Source organism: Giraffa tippelskirchi, chromosome 2 (assembly GCF_054371585.1).
Source record: "Giraffa tippelskirchi isolate mGirTip1 chromosome 2, T2T-mGirTip1v1.2.pri, whole genome shotgun sequence".
NCBI lineage: Eukaryota > Metazoa > Chordata > Mammalia > Artiodactyla > Giraffidae > Giraffa > Giraffa tippelskirchi.
The window spans coordinates 170,442,096-170,467,176 of NC_137276.1; the positions used below are offsets into that span (position 1 = coordinate 170,442,096).

Sequence of the window (25,081 nt, forward strand, 5' to 3'; positions counted from 1 at the left end):
GTGTGAGATCTTGTGGCTTGTGAACACAGGGTTTTCTTCCTCTCAGGACCAAACCTAAGATCCTTTACCAACTACCACCTTCTCAAAATCCTCATTCAGAGTACTCTCAACAGGTGGTTGGCACATCTCTCCTTTCTCCTCACATAAAATTTGCTTAGTGTAACCTTTTCCTTTGTCATGCCATTCTGCCATCTTAAAATGTTCCCTTCTTTTCAGTCAACTCAGTGTCTTTTAGTATCTGTCAAACACGTGTACTATTTCTGGACTGACTCCTTATTCTCATCATTCCTTTTTCTCTGTATCCCTCAGCACTGGGACACACGGTCGGGTAGCTCTGTACTAATTCAGTAACATCTCATTGGTCTGTCTCCCTCTTACTAACAGAGTCATTCCACTGACCCAAGCATAGAGCCATTTTCATAAAGAATTACCTCTTTGGGTCATTTTTTTCACTTAAAAACAGAAGACACCCCAGTGTGTACAGGAAAGGTTTCAGAGCTTACTTTCCATATTCCAGTTATCTCCTCAGTGTAAACATCCTCAGTTGTTTCTATCATCCTTCACATGATAGTTTCCAGGAGCACATGTGGACACACTAAATGTCAATAAATGGTGTCCAAGACTTTAGATTTGATCTGATTCTAAATATATATGATGGAGTAATTACTGTTCATCCAAGGATGTTAAGGGAGCCTAACATAGAATCAGCTTTTGTGAGTAACACTATTACAAGTGTTAATCGCTCAGTCATGTCCGACTCTTTGTGACCCCATTGACTGTAGCCAGCCAGGCTCCTCTGTCCATGGGATTTTCCAGCCAAGAATACTGGAATGGGTTGCCATTTCCTTCTCCATGGGATCTTCCCAACCCAGGGATTGAGCTTGGGTCTCCTGCATTGCAAGCAGATTTTTTACCATCTGAGCCACCAGGGAAGCTCCAATTTTGGAGCATTAGAATCCAAGAGGCTGATATCAGGACCAGGATGGTTTACAGTCTCCATAAACAGTTGTTTGACTTGTGAAGGTTAGGATAACAGCTGCATACAAAAATCAGACTCTGCAGAGTTACTTTTAAAAGGAAAAAAAAATGAGATCCAACACCTGAGACTTACAGAGCACGTTATGCTTTCAGTTCAGTCACTCAATCATATCCAACTCTTTGTGACCCCATGGACTGCAGCACGCCAAGCTTCCCTGTCCATCACCAGCTCCCAGAGCTTACTCAAACTCATGTTCATTGAGTTGGTTATGCCATCCAACCATCTCATCCTCTGTCATCCCCTTCTCCTCCTGCCTTCAATCTTTCCCAGCATCAGGGTCTTTTCCAATGAGTCAGTTCTTCCAATCAGGTGACAAAAGTATTGGCGCTTCAGCTTCAGCATCAGTCCTTCCAATGAATATTCAGGACTGATCTCCTTTAGGATGGACTGGTTGGATGTCCCTGCAGTCCATGGGACTCTCAAGAGTCTTCTCCAACACCTCAGTTCAAAAGTATCAATTCTTCGGCGCTCAGCTTTCTTTATAGTCCAACTCTCACATCCATACATGACCACTGGAAAAACCATAGCATTGACTGTATGGACCTTTGTTGGCAAAGTAATATCTCTGCTTTTTAATATGCTGTCTAGGTTGGTCATAGCTTTCCTTCCAAGGAGCAAGTGTCTTTTAATTTCATGGCTGCAGTCACCACGTGCAGTGATTTTGGAGCCCAAAAAAATAAAGTCTCTGTTTCCAGTTTCCCCATCTATTTTCATGAAGTGATGGGACCAGATGCCATGATCTTAGTTTTCTTTACAAAAGCATTATTCCATCTTATAAAAATCTCTATGAGCAAGATCTGTTTTATGGAGAGAAACTCAAGCCTCCCAGACGTTGAGTGATCTGCCTAAAGTCAGACAGATAAAGAGCAAAACCAGAACCCAAACTGGACATCAAGCTCAGGTTCCTTTCATGGCTCCATAACAGCCTATGTGTATTTCCCCCACAGCAGTCTCTCAGCTTCCAATTCTCCTTTCTTTACAACTTATTCATTCCCCGGATGCCCTTCCCAGGATGTTCCCCTCAGTTCTGCAATTACCTTGCATTTCCCTGACTTTCTTTTCATCTTAAGTTTTCTGCTCAGTCAGCTGAAGGAAGCCAGGAACCAAATCCCCTACACAAGTCTTCTGTGGCCATGCTGTCCAGTTCAAGCAGCTCTGCCTCTGACCTCTATAGTTGTGCTCTCTCAAGCACATAACTCTCCACCCTGGGTTTATGTTCATGTGTCTTTACCAAATTGTAGGCTTACTGAGAAGAGCAAGCATGCCTGATACACCTTTGTTTGTCCCACACATAGCTGAGTGAGCGCCTTTATCGATAATGTTTGGTTGGTTGGTGACTGCTTGTGAGTAATACTGCAATATTTCCTGTAGTAAAATTCGTCAGACCTGTCCTAAATTCTCTCATACTTCAGACCTGCCTTTATGTCGTTTAGCCATCAAGATTAGTATCTATAATGGTACCTCAAGCTGGGAATAAGCTTGTGATAAAAAAATATAAAAAAATTTTTTTAATGTTTTCTTTAGGTCCTACCTCCATCTGAGACTGGCCTCTTCTTGGTGCTTCCGTGAACAGCCAGGATTATCCCACCTCGACCTTCCTGTATCTGTTCTCTAGGAGCCCCTTCACTCCAGTGGCTTTGCTGAAAGTGACTAGAGGATTATGATGGGGACAGAAGTAGTTCTGGTGACCTTACCCAAGGATCTGGAAACATGGAATTCTTTAGGTCAGGAAGAGACATTAGTGAAAACCACTTACTAATGACAAGGATCTCAAAGTCCTGCGTGGTGACCGGAATGATAAAGGTCAGGGCCAGAACCCAGATTTGGTGCTCTGGCTCTGGTGTTCTTTTCCTTCACGAATAGGGCTCTGTGCTGCTGACTGGTTTGTGTGTATACACACACACACGTATCAGTCAAAGTGCTTCTGGAAACAGAATTTATTCAGTATCAGTTAGGTCCATCTCAAGACACTTGGTGTGATGAAGGAATGGAGGATGTCATGCTGTCAAAAGCAATCTAATGTTAATAATGTATGGGAAGTCTGTTGTAAGTACACCTAGAAGACAATGGAAATATTACTGGTATTTAGCCAGGACTTTATTCTCACTGTGTTCTCCTTTTTGGCTTTCCCGCTTCTCCAGGTTCAGGAGAAAGTAGATCCATCTAAAACTAATTTCCTCTGACATGTAGGATGAATGACTTATACAGTAAGTCCCCTTCATATGAACCCCCAAGTTGTGAACTTTTAACTAAAAATAAGTTTTAATTCCTTTAAAAGTCTTTGAAGTAACAAAATAGGTATTATGCCAATTTTTAATTCAAAAGTGAATTTATGGCTGTTTTGTTTTTAGTTACTTTCTAGAACAAGTTATTGGTTAGATAATAAATTTTAAATAGAAAAAAAAGTGTGTGTTTTGCACACTTGCACAACTTTCTCTAAATCTTTTCTTAGGGAAATTTGGATTTTTCTCCTTAACAGTTTATTGATAGCCTCAGTCTTAACCACAAAGATTGGCACTGTGTATTAAGTACATTGTTATGCCCTTGTTCTCTAATACAATATTTACTTTGTATATAAAAGTAAATATTGTATTGTATATAAAAGCTTACCAACTTTTTCCCAAGGAATTATCAAAAAGCATTCATTTGGACTTTACATAGTATTGATTTTTTAGTTGTTCCTATAAAAAAAAATTCAGCAAAATCTATTGTTTGACCTATGACCTGGTAAATATGATTTACTTCACAAAACAAAAAATAAAGTCATTCTGTTTGCACTTATTAACAAGTTGCAAACTTTCAAAATTGTGAACGTGCATTCGCATGTCCAATCACGCAAGTCAGTTCATGTGTCTGGCGCACATTGTCACATGCATTCTCTACAAGTGATTGTGCTTTTGTGTACTTTACAGTACTATATAGAGTACAATAGTACAGTATCTTTATTTCAAGCCCAGCATGTCCAGAAGCAAGCGTAAAAGCAGCAGTATACAGCCAATTGTGTTAGCTGGGTACCTAAGCTAACTTTGTTGGACTTACAAGCACGCTCTCAGACAGAATTCGTTCATATGTAGGGGACTTACTGTACACCCCAAAGCACTAGTAAGGTTGGAGAGTGATAATGTTTGGTTCACATTGGACTGATACTCTCCTTAAATGGCTTTATGCTAGTTTAATCTCATTTGTAAAATCTTTATGAGAAAGTTCTCATTTAAAATGAGATAGTTTCATTGTGTATGTACTAAAGAGTAAGCTGTCTTTAGCAGAAATTGATTGAAGTAATGAAAATAGCATTCCATGGGGCTTCCTCAGATCCCTAAAGTGGCTTTTTCTCTGTGGCATTTCTGGATTCCCCTGACATCAGAGAACTGAAAAGAAAGACGTGGCCAAGTGCTGTTCTTACATAACTTAACTCATGACTCCTCTTTCTCTGCAATTGCCTTCCATGCTCACTGGACCAGGAGTGGACCTGGTCAATTAGACATTCTCATTTGAAAATCCGGAGTTGGACAGCAAGGGTTTGACCAAGTTTCTCAAATGTGGCTAGATTTAAAATGTTTCATTTCAGTAGCTATAAAGGGATCAGATTATTCTATACAGTCTGAGGAACAGGGGTACACTTTAAAATGGTTGCTCACAGAACAAAATTACAAAAGAAAATAAAGGTAGTAGACTTACAAGAATTTAAAGAAAAAAAATAACCAAAAAAAAAAAAAAGCCCAGGAATTGCTTCATTGAGTTAAGAGTCATAATCCTTGGACATGATTAAAAAAAAGTAATAGCCAGTACAAACCTAAGAGACAGCTTATTTGTACTTTAAATAAATTATAGTAAGTTATTGCTTATTACATTTAATAAATATGTTACAGGAGTTATATTTTACTTTATTAATAAAATTATTTTAAAACCAACCATCTAATTTTATAATTTCCAATTGAAGGATTTAATCTATACACGGGCATGAATAAAACAATAAACTGCCAATTTGTCAGCAATTTATGAATGGGATGATTATGCTGGTGCAGAGGTTCTCATATCCTTTTAACTGCTAATATCTGTTGTTAGACAATGTCCTGTGTGCCATAGTATTGTGCTATGTCTTATACACATTCTTTCATCTAGTATCTATTCTGAGATACATACTGTTTAACAAATGAGAAAACTTGAGACCTAAAGTAAAATGGCTTGGCTGTAAGTCACATGGCTGCAAAGCCCCAGGTCTGAGATTCCAAGCCTGTGGTCTGCCTCCAGAGCCCACAGCTTTAGCCACTACTCTAGGCTACTTCGCAAACACTGCTCATGTGAACAACAGTATTTTCAGAGTAGGAACTAAGAAGTCTAACCCGAAAACAAAGCACTGGCAGTTTTCTCCTTTCAGTACACTTGGTTCAGTCATTCTGCCCTCTCATTTAATAAAAGTTATACTCTGCAGGGCAGCTTCCTTCTCAGGCAGCAAGCTCCTGGAGCATAGAGACAGTATATTCTGAGCAGCTCTTGTATATACTACAGCAGACATACTTGTCAGCACTACTGAGTGAGAGAACAAGGTCGGGCTGTTTCTTTAATAGTTCTTATCTACTTCCTTTTTGTTAAGTTTTATTTTATTTCAAATGGAATAGGAACCATCTCTGATTTTTATTAAAACAAAACCAAACACAACTACACATTTAGGTCCCTACTGTTTCTAGGACCCAAGGGCACAAGAGTTTCACAGATCATCTGCCTTACCTGGTTCTTTCCTCTCCTTCTCCTAGTGATCACTACAGTACTCTTTTAAAGGGCTACAAGAATAAATTTACAACCTGTAGAATTCAACTTTAATCTTTTGGGAAATCTTAATTTACTACTGTAAAATCCAGAGAAAGGAAATCTATATTGATCAATCAGTGCAAATACAAGTATGGACTTAAATCTAAGGAAGAGTAAAGTAAGAGTAGAAGAGCCCAATTTTTGGTTAAAAAAAAAGCAAGAGCAAGTCACTGTGCCACTACAGATGTCAGTGCTTACATGTGTCAGCAGCCTAAGCAACTGGCATGCTATAGACATGGTGACATAGCTCCCTTTAACTATCCACTGAGTTTCAAGTCCAGAGCATGTTTAGTCTTTGTCTTGTTTATCTGTTGATGAAGGGTTTCTAGGAAGATTCAGCAGTGCTTCAATTTTCTGAGCGTCATCCTTGGATCGATCTTTCTGTAAATTACTTTCAATTTCTTCAGGGAGGAGCTCAGTAAATTGTAGTCTGGCTTTTCTGTAATGAAAGTACAAGAAAGATATAGCAAGTACTGTTCTATTTTTTTGGCTTTTAGAGTTTTTCTTTTTTAAGAAAGATAGTATTTATCTTATTCTCTCCTACAACTTATGAGCAAATACTTCTCCTTGCACTTCAAGTACAAGACTTTCTTCTCTCTCATAACCTGTTCCACTTACAAGCCAAAGTAGGAGTCTCACATTACCAAAATGGACATTGCCAGGGCAGTAGCTCTGATCCTTAAGATATTCCAGAGTTCTCTCAGCAGTGACTTGCAGTTGCTAAAACACCTTTAGCTTGTGTGTGAGCCTTGGAACCAGTCTGTGCTCTTGCTCTCAGGGCCTAGGGGGATGTGAAACCCCCTGCCACTCTGTTAAACTCTGTTGACAGATCTTGTAGGACATGCACAAAGGTTATAACATTGGTAATCTCGATACAGAGAAGTCAGACAGGACACCACTACAGACGTATATTTACTAGGAGTTAAAATACCTAATTTTCGAATAAGAGATCAGTTCTTTAGTCAATTATTAGTGTCTTCCTTTCTTTAAGTGATTACCAAGGTCACCTATGACTTTCATAAGAAGATTTGGTCATTTTTCTTCTATGTCTCTATGGAAAATATAGCCAGTGTTCTATATTTTCTGCTCACTAAGGCAATTTTTTAGATTTTCACTTTGTTGATTTCTCTATACTATAGTTATTTTCAAGCAAAGAAGCAGACATTTAAAAAGTTCTTAACTATTTATTAACTGTCCTCAGAAATACCACATATATATTATATACATATAAATAACCTAAACACTTCTGACACTGACACAGTGACACTATTTCCTTCTGCCAAAATACTCTTTCATTTCTATAAATCCAGTTTTTTACCCATTCTTGAGGTTTTCCATCTCTAAATAACTGATCAACTTCTCTAGTTTTCTTTTTTTGGTTTCCTTTTTTCTGACTGGAATACAATTATTATTCATATTTTTCCAAATGTTAATTCTTCTGTAACTTCCTATATATCAGATTCAAATAATCATGTACTTTACTTACTTTTCCAACTCCTTTCTCAAAGATTCTTTTTTAAAAAAGAAGTCTCTTGACACCTAAAGAACTAGAAATAAGCTGATGCTTCTTTGCTTTTAACCCTCCATAATATCAAATTTTATGTTGGCATTCAGAATTTTAAGTGCTTTATAATAGCTTCATATCTCACTCACCCTCTTACTATGGAGAAGAAGAAGGAACAAAACAAACTTATGTTGGACTCTGTGGTGTGATTCTGCCCTTACGACAGCTGAGAAAATTGATGGCTTTAAGTTAAGGAAAACATCTATGTTCATAGAATTAATAGTCTAGCTGGTATTTAAGATTTGTTTTCAGGGTTTCACTGGCTCCAAATCAACGCTTTTTCTCCTATAGTACCTAAGTCCTTGGACAACAGATCTATAGATATTAAGAATTTCCACGTATGTCTATGTGAGTGTGTACATATGTGTGTGTGTGTGTGTAGCACAAATGGAAGTTTCAAATAAAACCAAGGGAAAAAGAAGACTTCTTATCTACCAAACTACCAAAGAAGCAGCAGCAGATGTCATGTTAGTGGGCAGGAAGCAGAACCACGAGAATCATTTGTACCAAAACGCTAGACGGCAGACTATTATGATGATCTTACAAAGAGTTAGCAAGAACTTGGCCATCACTGGATCCCAGGGAGTGACTACATGAATAAGTGACAGTCTGCATCCTTCTCAGTAGCATCTGGTCTGTGAACAGCCACTATACGTACCTAACATCTATTGCAGCCACAGCAAGAAGTATAATAATTAAATGTGGAAACCTAACATGCTATGTAATGTTCATATATGTATGTGTAAACAAGGACATCATCTTTTAAGTAAAGCCAAATAAAGCTCACTCACTGCTATTCATTTCCTTTAGGTAATTTCCAATGCAGTCACAAACATAGGAAAAGAAAAAGTATGCAACCAAATAAGATTTATAACATTTAACTTAAAAAAAAAATGTATCTAAGGAAAGGTTCTCAGTATCTTTCATTTTTCCATTCTCCTTAATTAAAAATATTAAAGACCAAGTAGGGTACCAGGTGAAAGACTCAGTAAAAATAAAGTCTTTGACTTGAGCAGCAATTTAGAGTGCCTGTTTCAGAAAGCATCAGTCTGCAAACACAAAAGCCAAACAATCCAGTCTTAACACACTCCTTACCGCTCTTCCAGTTTCAGCTCCTGGAACGCTTTTCGATCCTTCTGTTTTCTCTCCTGAACTGTCTCACCGCAGTACCTCTGAAGTGCCATCAATAGGCTTCCTATAGGAGTGCTGAGGAGGAGGCAGAGGGAACATTTAGAAGAAAGAGCCATGAGACCATGCAGAATGAGAGGGTCTCTGCTAAGGCAAGAGTAACACTAACCAAACCACTGGCTCACTGAAAGGTGCAGGGACATTTGACAGTTAAAGCACCCTTGTCAAATAAAAAATATTAAGATACTTTCCTTCCCGGTCTAAACAACAGGAGAAACAATCATTGCAACATCCTAAATTTAACTGGTATAAAAACAACAGGTCTATAAATTGGCTTTCTTTTTAAATCATGAAAGATAAATAAACTAGTAAAAAATATATTTATAAGTTCTAGTTAGCAGCTTTATATTGAAAGTTTCTCAGAAAAGAAATTCATACCAGGAATGGTACCAGTCCCTGTAAGAGGCAAGAAATGTGAAGGGTACTTTTGGTTGGGAGAAGGATGCTACTGGCGTTGGAGGTTGGAGCTGCCAAAATATCCTAAAATTCAAGAGTCTGGCACAACTGTCTCACCCAGAATGCCAATAGTTACCCACTGAGAAAATGACTTAAGATAACAATTACCACAGTAATGAAGAGGGTTTTGTTCATATTTTCAAAGAGAAGGAGTTTTTGACTCTGATACAATTTAAATTCCTTACTTAACATTGTAACCACATTTTAAAAATTATTTTTGCTAGGTGGAAATGTTTGTTGATGATGAATGGATAAACAAAATATGGAACTGTATATACAATGGAATATTATGCAGTCCAAAAAGGAAGGTCCTGTCACATGGATGAAACTCAAGGACATTATGCTTAGCAAAATATGCCAATTACAAAAGGAAAAATACATGATTTCACTAATATGAATTACTCAAGAGTAGCTAAAATCACAGAAACAGAAAGCAGAAAGGTGGTTGCCAAAGGCTGTGTGGGGTTGGGGGAAGGGAGCACAGTGTTTAATGCGTACAGAGTTTCAGGTCTGCAAGATGAAAAAGTTCTAGAGACCTGTTGCACAACAATGTGAATATAGTTAACACTACTGAACTGTACACTTAAAAGTGGTTAAGATGGTAATTTTTATGTTATGTGTGTTTTTTAACCACAATAAAAAATATTTTTACAGCTAATTTCAACAATTTTCCCCTTAATTTCAACAATTTTCCCCTTCAAACCAAGTTGGTATATTAACAAGAAAACAAAAATGTCAGCAACAGATCATCACATGATGAATTTTAATTTTAAAACAAACTTGGAAGGTGAGGGAGAACTCTTCTTTCTATTCAGGTAAATGCCAACTAATAAAGACAAAAGAAATGACAAAACTAGCAAATCAACATTTTGTAACCAGTTTTATATTAAATAATAACTGATTACATTAGGGATCATCAATGGATCATTAAAACCACTAAAAGACAGCTGGAGAGTAGATAATTCACACTATCTCACCCCACAGATTACTTATTAAATACAATGGAAAAAGGTAACTTTGCAGTGGAGAAATTTAGTAGATACCAAATGTGCTAGGCAGAATTCTAAAATGGTCCCCCAAAATTTCCTGCCCTAATTTCTCAAATATGAAAATATGATGAGAAATTACTCCCATGATTAAATTATGTTATGCAGCAAAGTGGATTTTGCAGATGTAACTAAGGTTACTGATCAGTTGAATGAGCTAATCAAAAAGGAGATTACCTGTGTGAACCCTCTGAATACAGAGTTTTTTCCAGTTGGTGGCAGAAAGGAAGTCAGAGAGATTCAAAGTACGAGAAGGATTCAACATGCTGGCTGCTGGTTTGAACATGGAGGGGGTATGGAGAAGGAATGTGGATGCTTCTAGGAACAAGGTGGTGCCTGACAGCCACCCAGGAAACAGGGAATTCAGACCTACAGCCACAACGGTTCTGTCAACAACCTGAATTTTATAGAAACAAATTCTTCCCACAGAGCCTCCAGGTAAGAGCCTGCCTGACCAACACCTTGATTTTAGCCTTGTGAAATACTAAGGAGAGAACCCATCTGAGCCCATCCAGACTTCTGACCTACAGGAAAGTGATATAATAAATGGGCAGTGTTTGAAGCTTCTTAGTGTGTGGTTAATTTGTTACACAGCAACAGAAAACTAATATATCAAGTTATATCACTTACAATGGGTGACATAATATGTCTCTTGACATACATTGAAAAGGACACAACTTCGCCTATGTTGTAATCCTGATGAAAATGTTAAAACCTAAATCTAATCATGAGGGGATAATCAAACAAAACTGAGAAATATTCTGGGGGGAAAAACAGGTGTGGAACTAGTCTAGCTTAAAGGAATCTAAAGAGACATGACAACAAAATACAATTTAATCCTGGATTCTGCAAAATTACATATATTACACACACACACACACACATAGAGCATTATTGTAATAACAGGAATTCTGAATATGGACTTTATCTTAAATAGTACCGAATCAATGGTAAATCATTTATTATGATAATTGTACTGTGAAATCACTGGAGAATATTCTTTCTCCTGGGAAATACATGCTGATGTATTTAGGGATGAAGAATTATGAGGTCTCAAATATTTCAAATGGTTCAAACAAAAAGAAATATACACATGTCCCACACAAATACTGAGAGAAAGAAAACAAATATGGAAAAATGTTAACAACTGGTGAATCAAAGTGAAGGTTATATGGGTGTTCAACATACTAATTACCTCAACTTTTCTAAAGGTTTGAAATGGTTCAAAGTAAAAAGCTGGAGAAGAAAATTCTTAAGATTTATTAAACTAAATAAACAAACCTAACCCCCATTTTTTTTTTAATGTGCTTGTTAGCCGTTTCTTATTCCTTTTTCCTACTCTTTATAAGTATCTTTGTTCAAACATCAGTTTCAGGTGTTAGTGATATTTAAACAGTTTTTACCCAGTGAAGACCAGAAGTAAAATCAACTGGGATACAATCAGAACTGGACCATCAAAGCTACTACCAATACAAGACCGTGCTGTGCAGTGCTTAGTCGCTCAGTCGTATCCAACTCTTTGTGATTCCAAGGACTGCAGCCCACCAGGCTCCTCTGTCCATGGGGATTCTCCAGGCAAGAATATTGGGATGGGTTGCCATGCCCTCCTGCAAAGGATATTTCCAACCCAGAGATTGAACTCAGGTCTCCTGCATGGCAGGCAGGTTTTTTACTGACTGAGCCACCAGGGAAGCTCAGTACAAGACTAGAGACCTTTCATGGGATTAAATCCTCTAAGGATTAAATTTGTTCTTTAGAAATGATTTAGATTTTTAACAGGCAAGGCATTAATGATTAATTAATAAGTTAATTAATTTAGAATCAAAGTATGTTAACACTTACCCCAGCAAGGCTCCAATTATGCCACCAGCTACTAGGCCATGCAGGCCTAAGTTTATTCTAAAAAGACTTCCTGTGACAGCTATTTTAAAAGAAACAAAAAGCAATATCAGATCATTTTTAAACACCAGAGTTCCATTTAAACATGTTCCTTCTATAACGACATAAATCTCCAAGTAAGCTTTTTGAACCCAACATTAATATATCACCACAACCTAGACTTCCCATACGGCCAGCTTCTCATCCACTCTGCAAGTTTAAAGGAAGAAACGTCCCTTTAACAAACAGAACTGCTCAGTCGATTCTATGGACCCAGCCTCTTCTCATTCTGCTTTTTTGCCAACCTCACCTTAAAATTTTGTTATTTCTTCACTTCTACCTAATTTCTTCCTGCTTTAAGGAAAGTTTTCTCCAAATAAACAATAAAAATCTTCACTAGCCACTTGCAGTTCATGTCTTCCCCCAGCTTCGCCCTTTCTTTTTTCTTTTTGGACACGCTGTACGGCATGTGGGATCTTAGTTCCCCAACCAGGGATAGAACCCGTGCCTCCTACAGTAGAAGGGCCAAACCACCAGGGAAGTCCCCAGCCTCACCGGTTCTGTACTGCTAAGCTTCACCTCTCCAACAGGCCTGCTAGTGGGCAGCTGGCCTACATTGCCACCTGGTGGCTGGAGCATAGGTCCTCTTTCCTTACCACCAAGACTGTACACCCAAGATGTCCATTCATTTTCCTCTTTCACTGTGTACAACACAACAAATGCCATTTCAGGTGGTAACATTTTTAAACGTTAACATTTGAGGTTTATATTTATTTAAGTATAATATATTCATTTTTTAACTTTTCTATTTCATGATCTTTCTCTATCTTTCAACAGTGTAACTATTATGTGTCTAGGTATGAATCTATTCACGTTTATTCTTCCTGGAATTTGTTGAGATTCTTGGATATGTAGATTAATATTTTTCATCAAACTTGGGGAGTCTGTAGCCATAATTTCTTAAAATTCTTTTTCTTCCCTTTTTCCCCTTTCCTCTCCATTATCCATATTCTTGATTGTGTCCCACAGATCTCTGAGGATCTATTCATTTGTCTTCATTTTTAAAAATTCTGACCTTCATAAAAGACAACCTATATTGATCTATCTTTAAGTTCATTGATTCTCCCATGCTCTCTCAAACTGGCTGTTGAGGGCCTTCTCTCCAGAGAATCTTAAATTTCCATTACTGTATTTATCAACTCCAGAATATTCATTTGACTCTTAAAAATAATTTCTATCTTTAGTGATTTTTCTGTTTGATAATTATCATCACATTTTAATTATTTTAAACGCTTGAAGTCTTCTGTCTGCTACATCCAATAGATGGCCTCTGTCAGAGAAATACCCACTGCTTTTGTCTGTCATGTGACATTTTTGTTGTTTTTGAAAACCAGACATTTTAGGTATTAAATTACAGCAACTTGGAGCTGGAATATCTTCCTACCTGGGGGCATGGCTGTGGTTCTTTGCTACAGTGATTTGCCTGGACCAATTCTGTGGAGTCTTAGTTTTCTTGTTCAGTAGAGTGCAGCCACAGAGGTCTCTGTTCAGTTTTTACTTTTATGTCTGGCTTCCTAGGAATCACACTAGCTTGGCAGACAGCCAGTGATTTGTCAGTGGCTGTGATTACACATTTTAAGCCAGTAAGGCTGTCACCTTTTGTCAATGGATCTGTCTGTGGCTTGAAGAATGCACTCAATGTGTAGGCAGTTTATAAATCTTCTGGCTTTTACTTTCTGTGTTCATGAGGCCTCACAATTAAGCAGATAAGCAGCTAGCTAGGGCCCTTCCCAGTCTCTCCTGAGTGTGCTTACACAGACAGGTAACTTTCCAGAGTTCTGGGGATTAGTAGGTTCTTAATGAAGTCTCCATTGGCTTTCTTGTTCTCTGGATATCTTTGGTAAAATTCTACCTCATCCACTAATCGACTGCTTGCCCCAAACAACACCAAAACCTCCAGTTAGCTGTGTGATGTTGTTCTTTCCTAAGTGTTTGCTATTGTTGTCAGCAACACCCTTAGGCATGGAATTGTCTGTGCTCTGCTCCAAATCAAGTCAGTCATCTCCAACATTAGTATTGGTCGTCCCAGACTGCCCTGCCCTTCCCTTGTGGAACTTCTGTATCAGGGAGCTGGGCATTAGGTGGGAGCAGCCTCAGGCTGAAACACTACAGACTCCCATTGTTCTTACCAAGATTTAGTAGAAATTCTTAAATAAATGCTTCTCAATTTGTTGTGTGCCCTTGCTCAGTTCTAGGATCTTTAAGGGGTTGTTTTTTATTATTTTGTCGATTTTATTATTACTTTGGAGGAAAGGATTTGCCAAGCTCCCTGGATACTGAAAATACTTTTATAAGTGTTCAAACAAATACCAACTAATAGTGATGAGGGAAGACCTCCTTACCTGATTCTGACTTTAGGATAAATTTTTTTTAATTTTAGGGTTATATTATTTATTTTAATGTTGGTTGCTGGTTTGAGATAAAAATATATTTTCTATCACATATATTTTTCTATTCTTATTTTAGTAATATTTACATTCAATCGAGAAACCTTTACTCTACCCTGCTATATGTCAAACAATTGTGACATAAAAGGCAAACACTTTCTCTGAATTTTAGTGAGCTGTCTAGTAGGGAAGCAAAACAAGTAAACTGCTACAACATAGTGTTACAAATGATTTGATAAAACTGTTTACAGTGAATTATGAGAACACCTTTAAGGGAAAGGTACCCATGATAGGAAAATGGGAGCTAGGAGAACCCTCTGAGGAAGCTGAAACAGACAGATGAACTCAACCTTGAAAGACAGGTCTTAAGTATGGAGCTGAATAAAATTAGTTATGGGAGTGGAAAGTTGATTTCAAGCAACAATTCCTGTAAAGCAAGAATATGCTGGGTTTGAGAAATCAAAGTAGATTGTAAGGCTTGTGCAAGAGTGGTACATGGAGATCACGTCAAGAATCGACCTTAAAAAAAAAAGAATCGACCTTAGTGTGATGGGAAACTAAGGAAGAATCTGAAGCAGAAAAGTGCTAAAATCATACTCATATTTCAAAAAAAAGTCAGATAACAGTAGAGGTTTGAAGCAAACCAAGATGAGAAACAGGGAAAACCTGCAGGAGCAGTGGGAAAAGAGGAGGTGAGAGAGTCCAAATACTTAAGAAAAAGACTGACAGAACTAGAAGTTTGGAAAGGGGACATAAAGGGCAGAACCACATCATTAATTGATTTCCAGTTTTGGAATTTAACAGGGTAGATGACAAAAAACATATAGCAGGAGTAAATACGAGGAGCAAGTGAGTGCAGCAACACAAGAGTTTTCTTTGGATATAGGCACTATAGAATATCCATGTAAAAATTTTCACAAGTTAAAACAGGGCAAGTTCTAGCTGCTCCAATGTTATTAATACCTACTTCTCGTTTCATATTTTTTAATGTTTTAATTAAAATGTTAAGCTCAAATTACGTATATGTGTGTTTGCTTGTGTACTCACAGAAAAAGAGAGAGTGCACCTAAAACAAAAAGCGTAAGTGATAAAGCAAATGGGCTAAAATGTTAATAACTGGGAATTCCCTGGCGGTCCAGAGGTTAGGGCTCTGCACTTTCACTGCCAATGGCCTGGGTTCAATCTCTAGTCAGGTAACTAAGATTCCACATGCTTTGCAGCCAGAGGTGGGTGGTTGTTGTTGCTGAGTCGCTCACTCATATCCAACTCTTTGCAACTCCATGGACTGCAGCACACCATGTTCTTCACTATCTCCTGGAGTTTGCTCAAACTCATGTCCATTGAACTGTGATGCCATCCAACCATCTCATCCTCTGTTGTCCCCTTCTCCTTCTGCCTTCAATATTTAGGACTGATTAACTTTAGGATTGACTGGTTTGATCTCCCTGTGGTCCAAGGGACTCTGAAGAATCCTCTCCAGCACCAAAGTTCAAAAGCATCAATTCTTCAGTGCTCAGCCTTCTTTATTGTCCAACACTCACATCCATACATGACTACTGGAAAAACCAGAGCTTTGACTAGACAGACCTTTGCTGGCAAAGTGATGCCCTCTGCTTTTCAATACACTGTCCAGGTTTGTCATAGCTTTTCTTCCAAGGAGCAAGCGTCTTTCAATTTCATGGCTGCAGTCACCATCCGCAGTAATTTTGGGAGCCCAAGAAAATAAAGTCTGTCACTTCACCCTAATGGCAGAAAGTGAAGAGGAACTAAAGAGCCTCTTGATGAAGGTGAAAGGAGAGTGAAAGAACTGGCTTAAAACTCAACATTCAAAAACTAAGATCGTGGCATCTGGTTCCATCACTTCATGGCAAATAGATGAGGAAAAAAATAGAAACAGGATAGGCGTGGGGTGGGGAGCTTAAAAAAATTCTTAACAGTAACAGAATCTTTGTACTAAAGGATACTGCTCATGGTGCTCCTTGTATTACTTTTATTCTCGCAACTTTCTATAAGCTTGAAGTTATTTCCAAACAAAAAGTAAAAAAATGTTATGTGAAGTATATGTATGTTTTTTTATGTGAGGGAATATACATGAATTAGTGAATGTTTGCATCTAAATGGCAGTTAACTTCATTTACATTTCGGGAAGTGTACTGGATTTGTACTAGAAATGTAATGAAAATGTTCAACACTTTTTTTAAATGTTCATTTTATGTTGGTAACTACACACAAGGGCATAGCTAAAGTCCAACTCTTCATCAAGGTTCAAGCAAAATCACAAATAAAGAGACTGTGCCAAATAAATGTTCATTTTAAAGAGGGCATATCTACCAGATGCAGAGCACTTTAAACAAAATCTAATTTCTTATCATGAAAAATCTGGCTCCTCTCTACTACACCTCACAATTCTCTCAAGCCACTCTTCCCCTCATTCACTATGTTGCATATTATCCTACATTTGAGAAACCTTAGAGCCTTCACCCTTGACATTACCCCTGCTTAGGCGACTCTTCTCTGCAAGGCCTGCTCTTTCCCATTCTTCAGCTATCAGCTTAAATGTCACTTCCTTAGAAATTGATCAGCCTGTCCACATTAGATCCTACTGCCCCACCTATTTATTACTTTTTATCATAGCAACCTGTTTTATCCCATAGACATTAGATGATAAAACTCAATGAAGGCAAAGACTTTTTTCTGTTTTGTTCACTAAGTATACCAAAGACCAAGCACATTTTCCATATATCTTGCATGAATGTTAAATAAGATGTGATGAGAAGCCAACCAAAGAATTCAGTAGCCATGACTTATAGGTCCTTACATGTTTCCTAAACCATATTTGAGACTGAAAAATGAAATATGAACAAAAATGTCTTACCTCCTGCAATGACAAAATGGCTTAAGGCATTTTTATTTCGGTACACATTTAGACCAGTGTTCACTGTACTAAGAAGGAAGAAGAAAACAAAATTTAAAGCATATCTCAATTACCTTCTTGACTTTAACTTTCACTAAAGTGATACATATAAGTTTAGAAGAGCCTACTATGTCAGTCCCTGGTTCCAGTAGGCGCCTTCAGTGAGCGTGTTTCAGATTGTTATCATATGCCAATAAGCAACAGAAGAGTAAAGAAAAGTTCTGCAGAATTCCTCTGATTTAGCAACTCTGTATCTATTTTGATACTAGTTGGCAGGCCTTCACGGGCATGTGTGCTCAGTCATGTCTAACACTTTGCGACCCCATAGACTATAGCTCTCCAGGCTCCTTCTGTCCATGGAATTTTCCAGGCAAGAATACTGGAATGGGTTGCCTCCTCCTCCTCCAGGGGAATTTTCCCAACTCATATCTCTGGCAACAGCAGGTGGAATCTTTACCACTGTGCCACCAGAGAAGCCTGGTAGACCATCATCCATGGACACAAAACTACAGCTGGACCAATCTTTTTCATAAATAGACAACAGTTCTTGAGAAAAAGGTATCATTAATCATTTTTATATGGGTATTCAGATTTTATTATTCTATTTGTTAAAACAACGTGCTCCTAAAAGAATACCTAAAATCCTTCATGACAATTCAGAGAACTTACTTGAATACAGTCACAAACACGGCCGTTCTCCAACTCCAGCGCCAGCCGTACCGGATGAAGCCTCGTGTAGCAGCACGATGGGCAGATTGCTGAAGTTAATAAAAAGGCTGTAAGGTTCCGAGACACCTTGATACTTTCCCTATTCTATAACTGTGGTGGAGGGATGTCAGCTAGGAAATAGGTACAGACACCTAAATAGATAGAAACAATAGAAAGTCTCTAGAAATATCACTCTTCAATTACTGAAACTTAAGCAAAGGTACCATGTGCACTCTAGTCTATCACAGGGTGTAAAAGGAACTAAGGAATGCAGGGTCAACCAAGTAACCCATCAATTAAACAGCAACGAAGAATCTATATGACAAATACTATGACAGACATAAAATCAGTTATTAGACATGCTTTTTTTCAAGAAATTGTAGGGAAAAGAAAAAACAGAAAATAAAGGAGCACTGACTAAACTACAAATGGTAAGGATTAAAGTAATACAGATGCACATGAGAGGAAGAAAGGAAGGAAAAAACCCTAATCTTTACTGACCACCTTCTATGTAAAAGTTGCTAACATATTACCTCATTTAATCTTTACAACATTTTCTTCAAGCAGGTGTTAAAAGGCATAAAGAGGAAGTTTCTAACCAAAATCACTCAGCCAATAAAGAATGAAGTCAAAATTGAAAGTTAGGTTGTCTGCTTCCACCGCTCATTTTCATTAACCACCGTGAAGTAAGTCTGGCATAATACTGTGAGAGTAAAGCCTAGATTTTTTAAAGAATCTGACAGAATCCCTAGGTGTAGTCTTAACTACTGTATGACACTGGGCAAGTCAAAACCTCTCTGAAAGGTATCAGTGCAAACTCATGGCTTTTAGTAAATAGGTAGACAAATTAGAAACAGAGATATATGCATGAAAGTGTATATAAATCACACACACACACACACACATTTCCTAGCTCTATCTGCCTACACACCACCATACCTCAGTAGCAACGATCATGTCTCGCCCCATATCTTGGTTTTTAAATACCATTTTCTTTTGCCACTTTATTTTTTTTTTAATTGAAGGATAACTGCTTTACAGAATTTTGTGGTTTTCTGTCATACATCAACAAGAATCAGCCATAGGGACACCCATGTCCCCTCCCTCCCAAACCTCCTTCCCCATCTCACTCTTCTAGATTGTCACAGAGCCCCTGTTTGAGTTCCCTGAGCCATTTAAATAACATTTGAAAAGAAACAAGGCTGGTGCTTGAAAAGATGAACCAGAAACACTATGCTGTGCCCAAAGTAAAGATGTGCTCAAAGACTAACAGGGACATCATCAAAAGGACACTGGAGCTAGATTGAAGGGGTTCCAACAGTCTAAATCCAACCCAAGCTGAGTTATCAAAATAAATGATGATAATAATGGATTATAAACCACAGAATAAAGTAAGAGTCAAAAAGTCCACACTGAATAAATTATAAATGGATAAATGGACAGATAAATAGAGGGAAAGTGAAAGCTCTTCCTTACAGCAGAATACTAACCAATAAATACACATGGACGATGGAATTAGAAAATGGCCTTTTGGTTACCATCACAGTAATAACTATTTTAGGAAAGAATCAGCACTGAATATTGAAACCAGAGGGTTAAAAATTGATGAAAAATAGGATATTTGCATAGTCCCAAAGTATCTAATAGGTATTCCTAAGGTACTTACTAACCACAAAAGGAATAACTCAATAATTTTATAGTGGATAAACATGGCAGGGACCATCTTGGCTAAGTGATTAAAGTAAGTATCCCCAGTAGAGGGACAAATAGGTATCTCACGCTTCTTATCATTACTTACTGGGAAGGATACAGTATCAATTCTAGGGTATTCCTGTGAAAACACTTAAGTGAAATTAATCACAAGAAAATATCAAATGTCCAAATTGTGGGACATTCTACAATACAAAATAAAGGGCCCAAGTCTTAAAAAATATTGAGGTCATGAAAGTCAAATAACAAATTAAAGGAGACTGCCTAGAGAGGCACAACAGGCAAATTCAACATCTTATCCAGTACTAGATCCTGGACCAGAAAAAAAATTTTAACAACTTGTTTACTTTAAAAATAATGTTAGTGGGACAATAAGCAAAATTTACATAAAGTCCATAGATAAGATAATAGTACTCTATCAGTATTAATGTCCTGAACTGCATAATAATATTGTGGTTATGTAAGAAAATGTCTTTGTTTTTTAGGAGATGTATGCTGAAGCACTCACCATGTCTAAAACATACTCCCAAGCAGTTCACAAAAAAATAACAGCACACCTTATACAGAGAGAATAAGAAAGCAAATGTGGTAAAATGTTAACACTTGGGGAATCTGACTGAAAGGTGTACAGGAATTCTTTGTACAGTCAGCTCTCTGTATCCCCAGAGTTGGAACCTGAGGAAGTGGAACCATGGATATGGGGGACGTATGGTACTATGGTTTTTTTAAATAAAAGACTCGAGCATTTGTGGATTTTGGTATCCACAGGAGTCCTAGAACCAATCCCTCTTGGACATTACAGGACAGTGGCCCTATTTTTGCAACTTTCAAAACTTGACACAATTAAAAAAAAAAACTCCACAAATTTCAAAAAACAAAAAATTCGGAGCCATAACTTCCTCACTCGGACAACAGAACTGATGTACAGATGTAAGATACAACAAATGAGTCAGCACTCAACAAACTGTAAAGCTCTAAATGTTAATGATTATTTTTGTGTGAGCTAGTGTACTGCACACAGGCTTTGTGAACAGGATAAATACACTACAGCTGAGCCTTGATGATTTAGCAGATTAGAAATATATTTCAGAAAGTAGAGCCATGGTGGTGATCAATTCTAGTAAGAAAAGTGGTCTGACAAAGTTTGAGTATGCACTCTACAGCATTAGCACTTCCATTGTTGCTGAGTACAGACTTTGTTTCCTAAATCTTCTCAACCATACTACCTAACTAGATGATTAAGTATGAAGTGAACAGCTAAAACTGGCATGCCAACACCAGTACGTACCACAGCATCAAGCTGGTTGTGGTAAACTTCTGCTTGGCTCTGCTCAATGTAGCGCTGTTTAGCATGAATAAAAGCTGGTATTCCCCCATATGCCCAGCCGATGATGCCTGCTGAAATTGCTGCCTTGTAAATATCCTGAAGTTCTTTTGAAGTCCTCTGCTGTTCACTAAAACATCAAAAAGACAATGTTGTTTGGGATTAGTTTATGGATACTGCTCTCCAAAAGACAGTATGATCAGAATTATCCCAAATGCTAAACAGGACTTAAATTTTTCATGATGGGCAGAACCAATTAAATCTTCTGATGAATTAAATAATAATATTACAAGTAGCTCAAATCTCAGTCAAAACTAATCTATGCTTTCAGAAGTTAGGTTGGTAGTTATTCTTGGGAAGGCAGTGACAGAGAAGGGGCACAAGGGGGAGCTTCTGGAACACCGTTAACAGTCTCTTAGGGCTGGATACAGAGCTATGTTTAGTGAAAAGTCACTGACAGGTATACTTATGTACATTTTTCTAGGCGCATATTTTATTTATACTGCAATAAAAAGGTTTTTCAAAGGGTTATTTTATTTGATGACTGTTACAGCTCTACTATATCCCTGGAAACAGAAAGAACTTGTAAATTGGATGCAGAAATTAACAATTCCCTTTTTGAATTTTTAGATAACTTTTGGAAATTATAAAAACTTATGGGATTTTAGGACAATATATGCAAGAATGAATACCTATACGTAAAAAAATATCAACATTTTATCTTTCTGAATATTTCATTTTTATGTCATGCTCAGATGGGCATGTACTATCTATTAAAGACGAGACTGAACGAGAAAGCTCACGATGCAGTGGGCAGCACAGACCAACCTAAAATAAACAGGAAAAGCTACCATTTCATTCAATTTATTACTCTCAAAAGCGTTGGAAACTAGAAGCTATATTGCAGCTTCCAAGATGTCCTCTGGAAACTGCTCTAACAGCTAAGTTTGTAAGTGTTTAGTTACTACAAGTAATGGCCCTCCTACATAAGTAAACTACTAAATATTAATTTTTTACAAACTACTAACTTGCTTTCTTCTGAGACTGTACAAGTGTTTATCTAATTCTAATTGCCAATTACAACCACATTTCTGAAATCAGAATCAGTGAGTTCTTATAGTTCCTGCATATACAAGAGAGAAACCCTGTATAAAATTTCTTAAGAAACGAATTCTTATAGCAATATGAAAAACTGCTACAATCTTAACTTTATATTTTATCTTGTATAATGAATAAAACCAAAAACATTTACATAAACAGTGGGAGAACTCAGAAGAGAAAATGAAAAAAGAGCTTAAGATTTAACAAGCCAGGAAATGCATACGATATCCTTTTTCATCTTCTGAAAAATTCCATGACATAGCAATATTTTTTCTCCATATTATCAACAGACACTCTATGAAGTTACATGATTGGGCCTAAGAACTAATGAATGGTAAACAAACAGGGAAAAGTGGTGGAAAGGACCTAGCCTATAAGTAGCAACAATGGGGTTGTAGTTCTGGTTCTGTCATCCACTGCTAAGTGACCTACAGGTAGATCACAATCATTCTGAACCTTGGTTTCCTTATCCATGACATGGAGGGGACAATGAAAGTTATATTAAATTATCTTTCAAATTTCCTTCAGCTCCAACGTTCTGCGGTTTATAAAGTTGATCAAAATAATCTTTTTCAAATGAATTAGAGTCAGTTCTAGTGAGGTGGATGAACTTAGAGCCTGTTATACAGAGTGAAGTTAAGTCAGAAAAACGAGTATCATATATTAATGTATATACTTGGAATCTAGAAAAATTGTACTGATGAATCTATTTATAGGGCAGGAATAGAGACTCAGACATAGAGAACAGACTTATAGATACAGCAGGGGCAGGCGAGGGTGTGAAGAATTGAGATAGTACCATTGAAATATATACATTACCATACATAAAGTGAACAGATAGCTAAAGGGAAACTGCTGTGTAACACAGGGAGATCAACCTGGTGCTCTGTGACAACTTACATGGGCAGGATGGGGTGGGAGGTTGGGTGGGGAGGTTCAAGAGGAAGGGAACCTATGGTGATTCATGTTGCTGTATGGCAGAAACTAACACAACATTGTAAAGCAACTATCTCCAATTAAAAATAAATAAATCAACAAAAATAAACCTCTTCTGTTGTGTACTACATAGGATTGTTCACAAGTATCCCAAAAAATTTTGGAATGACCAATGGAAGGGCGGCCTCATTATCTTTAAAATAAGGTGATGAAATCTAAAGAAAGTAATTAAATACAATTCCACTGGCTCCCCTGCTCTATTTCAGCAACATAATAAAGCTTCAATGTTAATTTAACCAGTTGATATTACAGTGTAGTATATGGTAAAGTACTTCATAAAAAGGGAAAACTTTTCACCAGTGAGGAATAAAAACGATGAAATTAATCATCCAGAGTTTTCCATTAAAGTTAATTCAATTTAAAGGGTTATTTATCATTTATTCTGACACTGCTTTACTTGTGAGTCCAGCTAATATCTTTGCGATAACAGTTGCTACTATTTTTTTATACATTCCTTATTTGGCAGAATAAAAATTTTAACAACTGTGTTCTCTCCAACCTCCATTTTTGTGGCGGGGAGGAGGGTTACTGTTCAAGATCTGGGATCAAGTGATACACGAAAAAGAATACTGGAGTCCTCCAGATGTTGGTTCTAGGATCACTAAGTAGCTTGCTCTAATTCTTGTATCTGTAAAGTCAGGGGATTATATTAAGACTATGTTTAGACTCCCTAAACATTCCTAAAAGTTCTTACTTTCAGTTAGTCTCACCCTCTCCATCTGAAAACCGGCCTGTCAATCAGTAGAACTACCAAATAGCAATGTTAGGATACAAGCTTGGAGTACATTATATTAAAACTCCAGATCCCACACCAATAAATCACACCACCCTGGGGTCCTTCGCCCCAGATGACCCAGGCTGCAGGTCACCTCCTTCGTAGCCCCTCCCCACAGACCGTAGGCACTTTTACTCTTTGACAAACAGCTCCCGGAGGCGGTCCCATCCGGATTCCGGGTATTGGGGTTCTGAGACGAAGGAAGGCAGTTCCTGGTCCTCTACAAGAGCCTTGGGATCGGCAGCCACAGCTTCGGCAGCAAAGACCCGAGGGAAAGGACTCGGTGTCCTGCAGAGGAAGCTCCGTGGGGGAGGTGGCCGCGCCTCCATGACCCTCCTCGAACCTGTCGACAGACACTCGCTTTGGCGCTTAGGAGGCCAAGGCCTCACGGAGGTGCGGTGGAGGATGAGCGAGGATAACTGCAAGAAGGAATGGGCGAGTATCTTTACACCAGCCCCGAGTTAATTTGCGGGCGTATCCGCCGACACACCGCTTGACACACTCGCCCTCGGTGCCGAACCTAACTTCCGAGGCACTTGAACACACGAGACAGGAAGGCCCGCCCCAACGAGGGCAAAGGCTGCGGGGCGGGGCAAAGGCGGAACCAGAGCAGAAGCACTTCCGGCTGGGGGCGGGACGGTGCCAGGCCAGTCCGCCGGAAATGAGGTAGTGACAAGGAGCCACGCTCCTATCAGCGCAGTCTGACTTCCGGTGCCGTCTTCCTCATCCTTCTGTGACAGGAAAGCAGGGTGGTAGGTACATTGCTGGCGGGAATATGTGGTGTTACGCTGAAGTGAAAGTGGCTCAGTCGTGTCCAGCTCTTTGCGACCCTCTGGACTATAGAGTTCATGGAATTTTCCAGGCCAGAGTACTGGAGTGGGTAGCCTTTCCCCTTTTCCAGCGGATCTTCCCGACCCAGGACTCGAACCAGGGTCTCCTGCGTTGCAGGCGGATTCTTAACCAACTGAGCTATCACGGAAGCTATTTAAAACAGCAGAAATGCCGTGAAGAAGAAAAAGAAAGTGCGGTGTTCAGTACAAGTGGAGTACGGAAAGGGGAAGGCAATTTGGGCAAATGCATCCTAACCTACTCTGTCACAGACTCCCGGGCTGGACGAGGTTCATTC

The 25,081-nt window shown here is 38.3% G+C and overlaps 2 protein-coding genes across 7 annotated transcripts in view; one reads left to right on the forward strand and one right to left on the reverse strand.

Moving 5' to 3' along the window:
• The window catches only part of CD80 (CD80 molecule), a 25,688-nt gene extending 22,554 nt beyond the window's left edge, over positions 1–3,134 (forward strand). For all 4 annotated transcript variants that reach the window (XM_081571960.1, XM_081571961.1, XM_081571963.1 and 1 more), the window contains one exon: positions 2,564–3,134. The gene's annotated coding sequence lies outside the window, so the exon portion shown is untranslated. The remainder of the gene's footprint in view (positions 1–2,563) is intronic.
• TIMMDC1 (translocase of inner mitochondrial membrane domain containing 1) overlaps positions 1–24,473 on the reverse strand; it is a 49,500-nt gene extending 25,027 nt beyond the window's left edge. The window contains exons 1-7 of one of the 3 annotated variants that reach the window (XM_081571964.1): positions 24,091–24,473; positions 21,048–21,213; positions 18,011–18,099; positions 17,303–17,370; positions 11,945–12,023; positions 8,508–8,618; positions 4,906–6,287 (exon numbers count right to left, since the gene is read on the reverse strand). In XM_081571964.1, the coding sequence (XP_081428090.1) occupies positions 6,137–6,287; positions 8,508–8,618; positions 11,945–12,023; positions 17,303–17,370; positions 18,011–18,099; positions 21,048–21,213; positions 24,091–24,284 (858 nt within the window). In that variant the 5' untranslated portion in view covers positions 24,285–24,473 and the 3' untranslated portion in view covers positions 4,906–6,136. Of the gene's footprint in view, positions 1–4,905; positions 6,288–8,507; positions 8,619–11,944; positions 12,024–17,302; positions 17,371–18,010; positions 18,100–21,047; positions 21,214–24,090 lie in introns of those variants that run through there. The other 2 variants (XR_014077361.1, XM_081571965.1) reach the window with 2 other exon arrangements.
• Between the last annotated feature and the right edge of the window lie 608 nt (positions 24,474–25,081).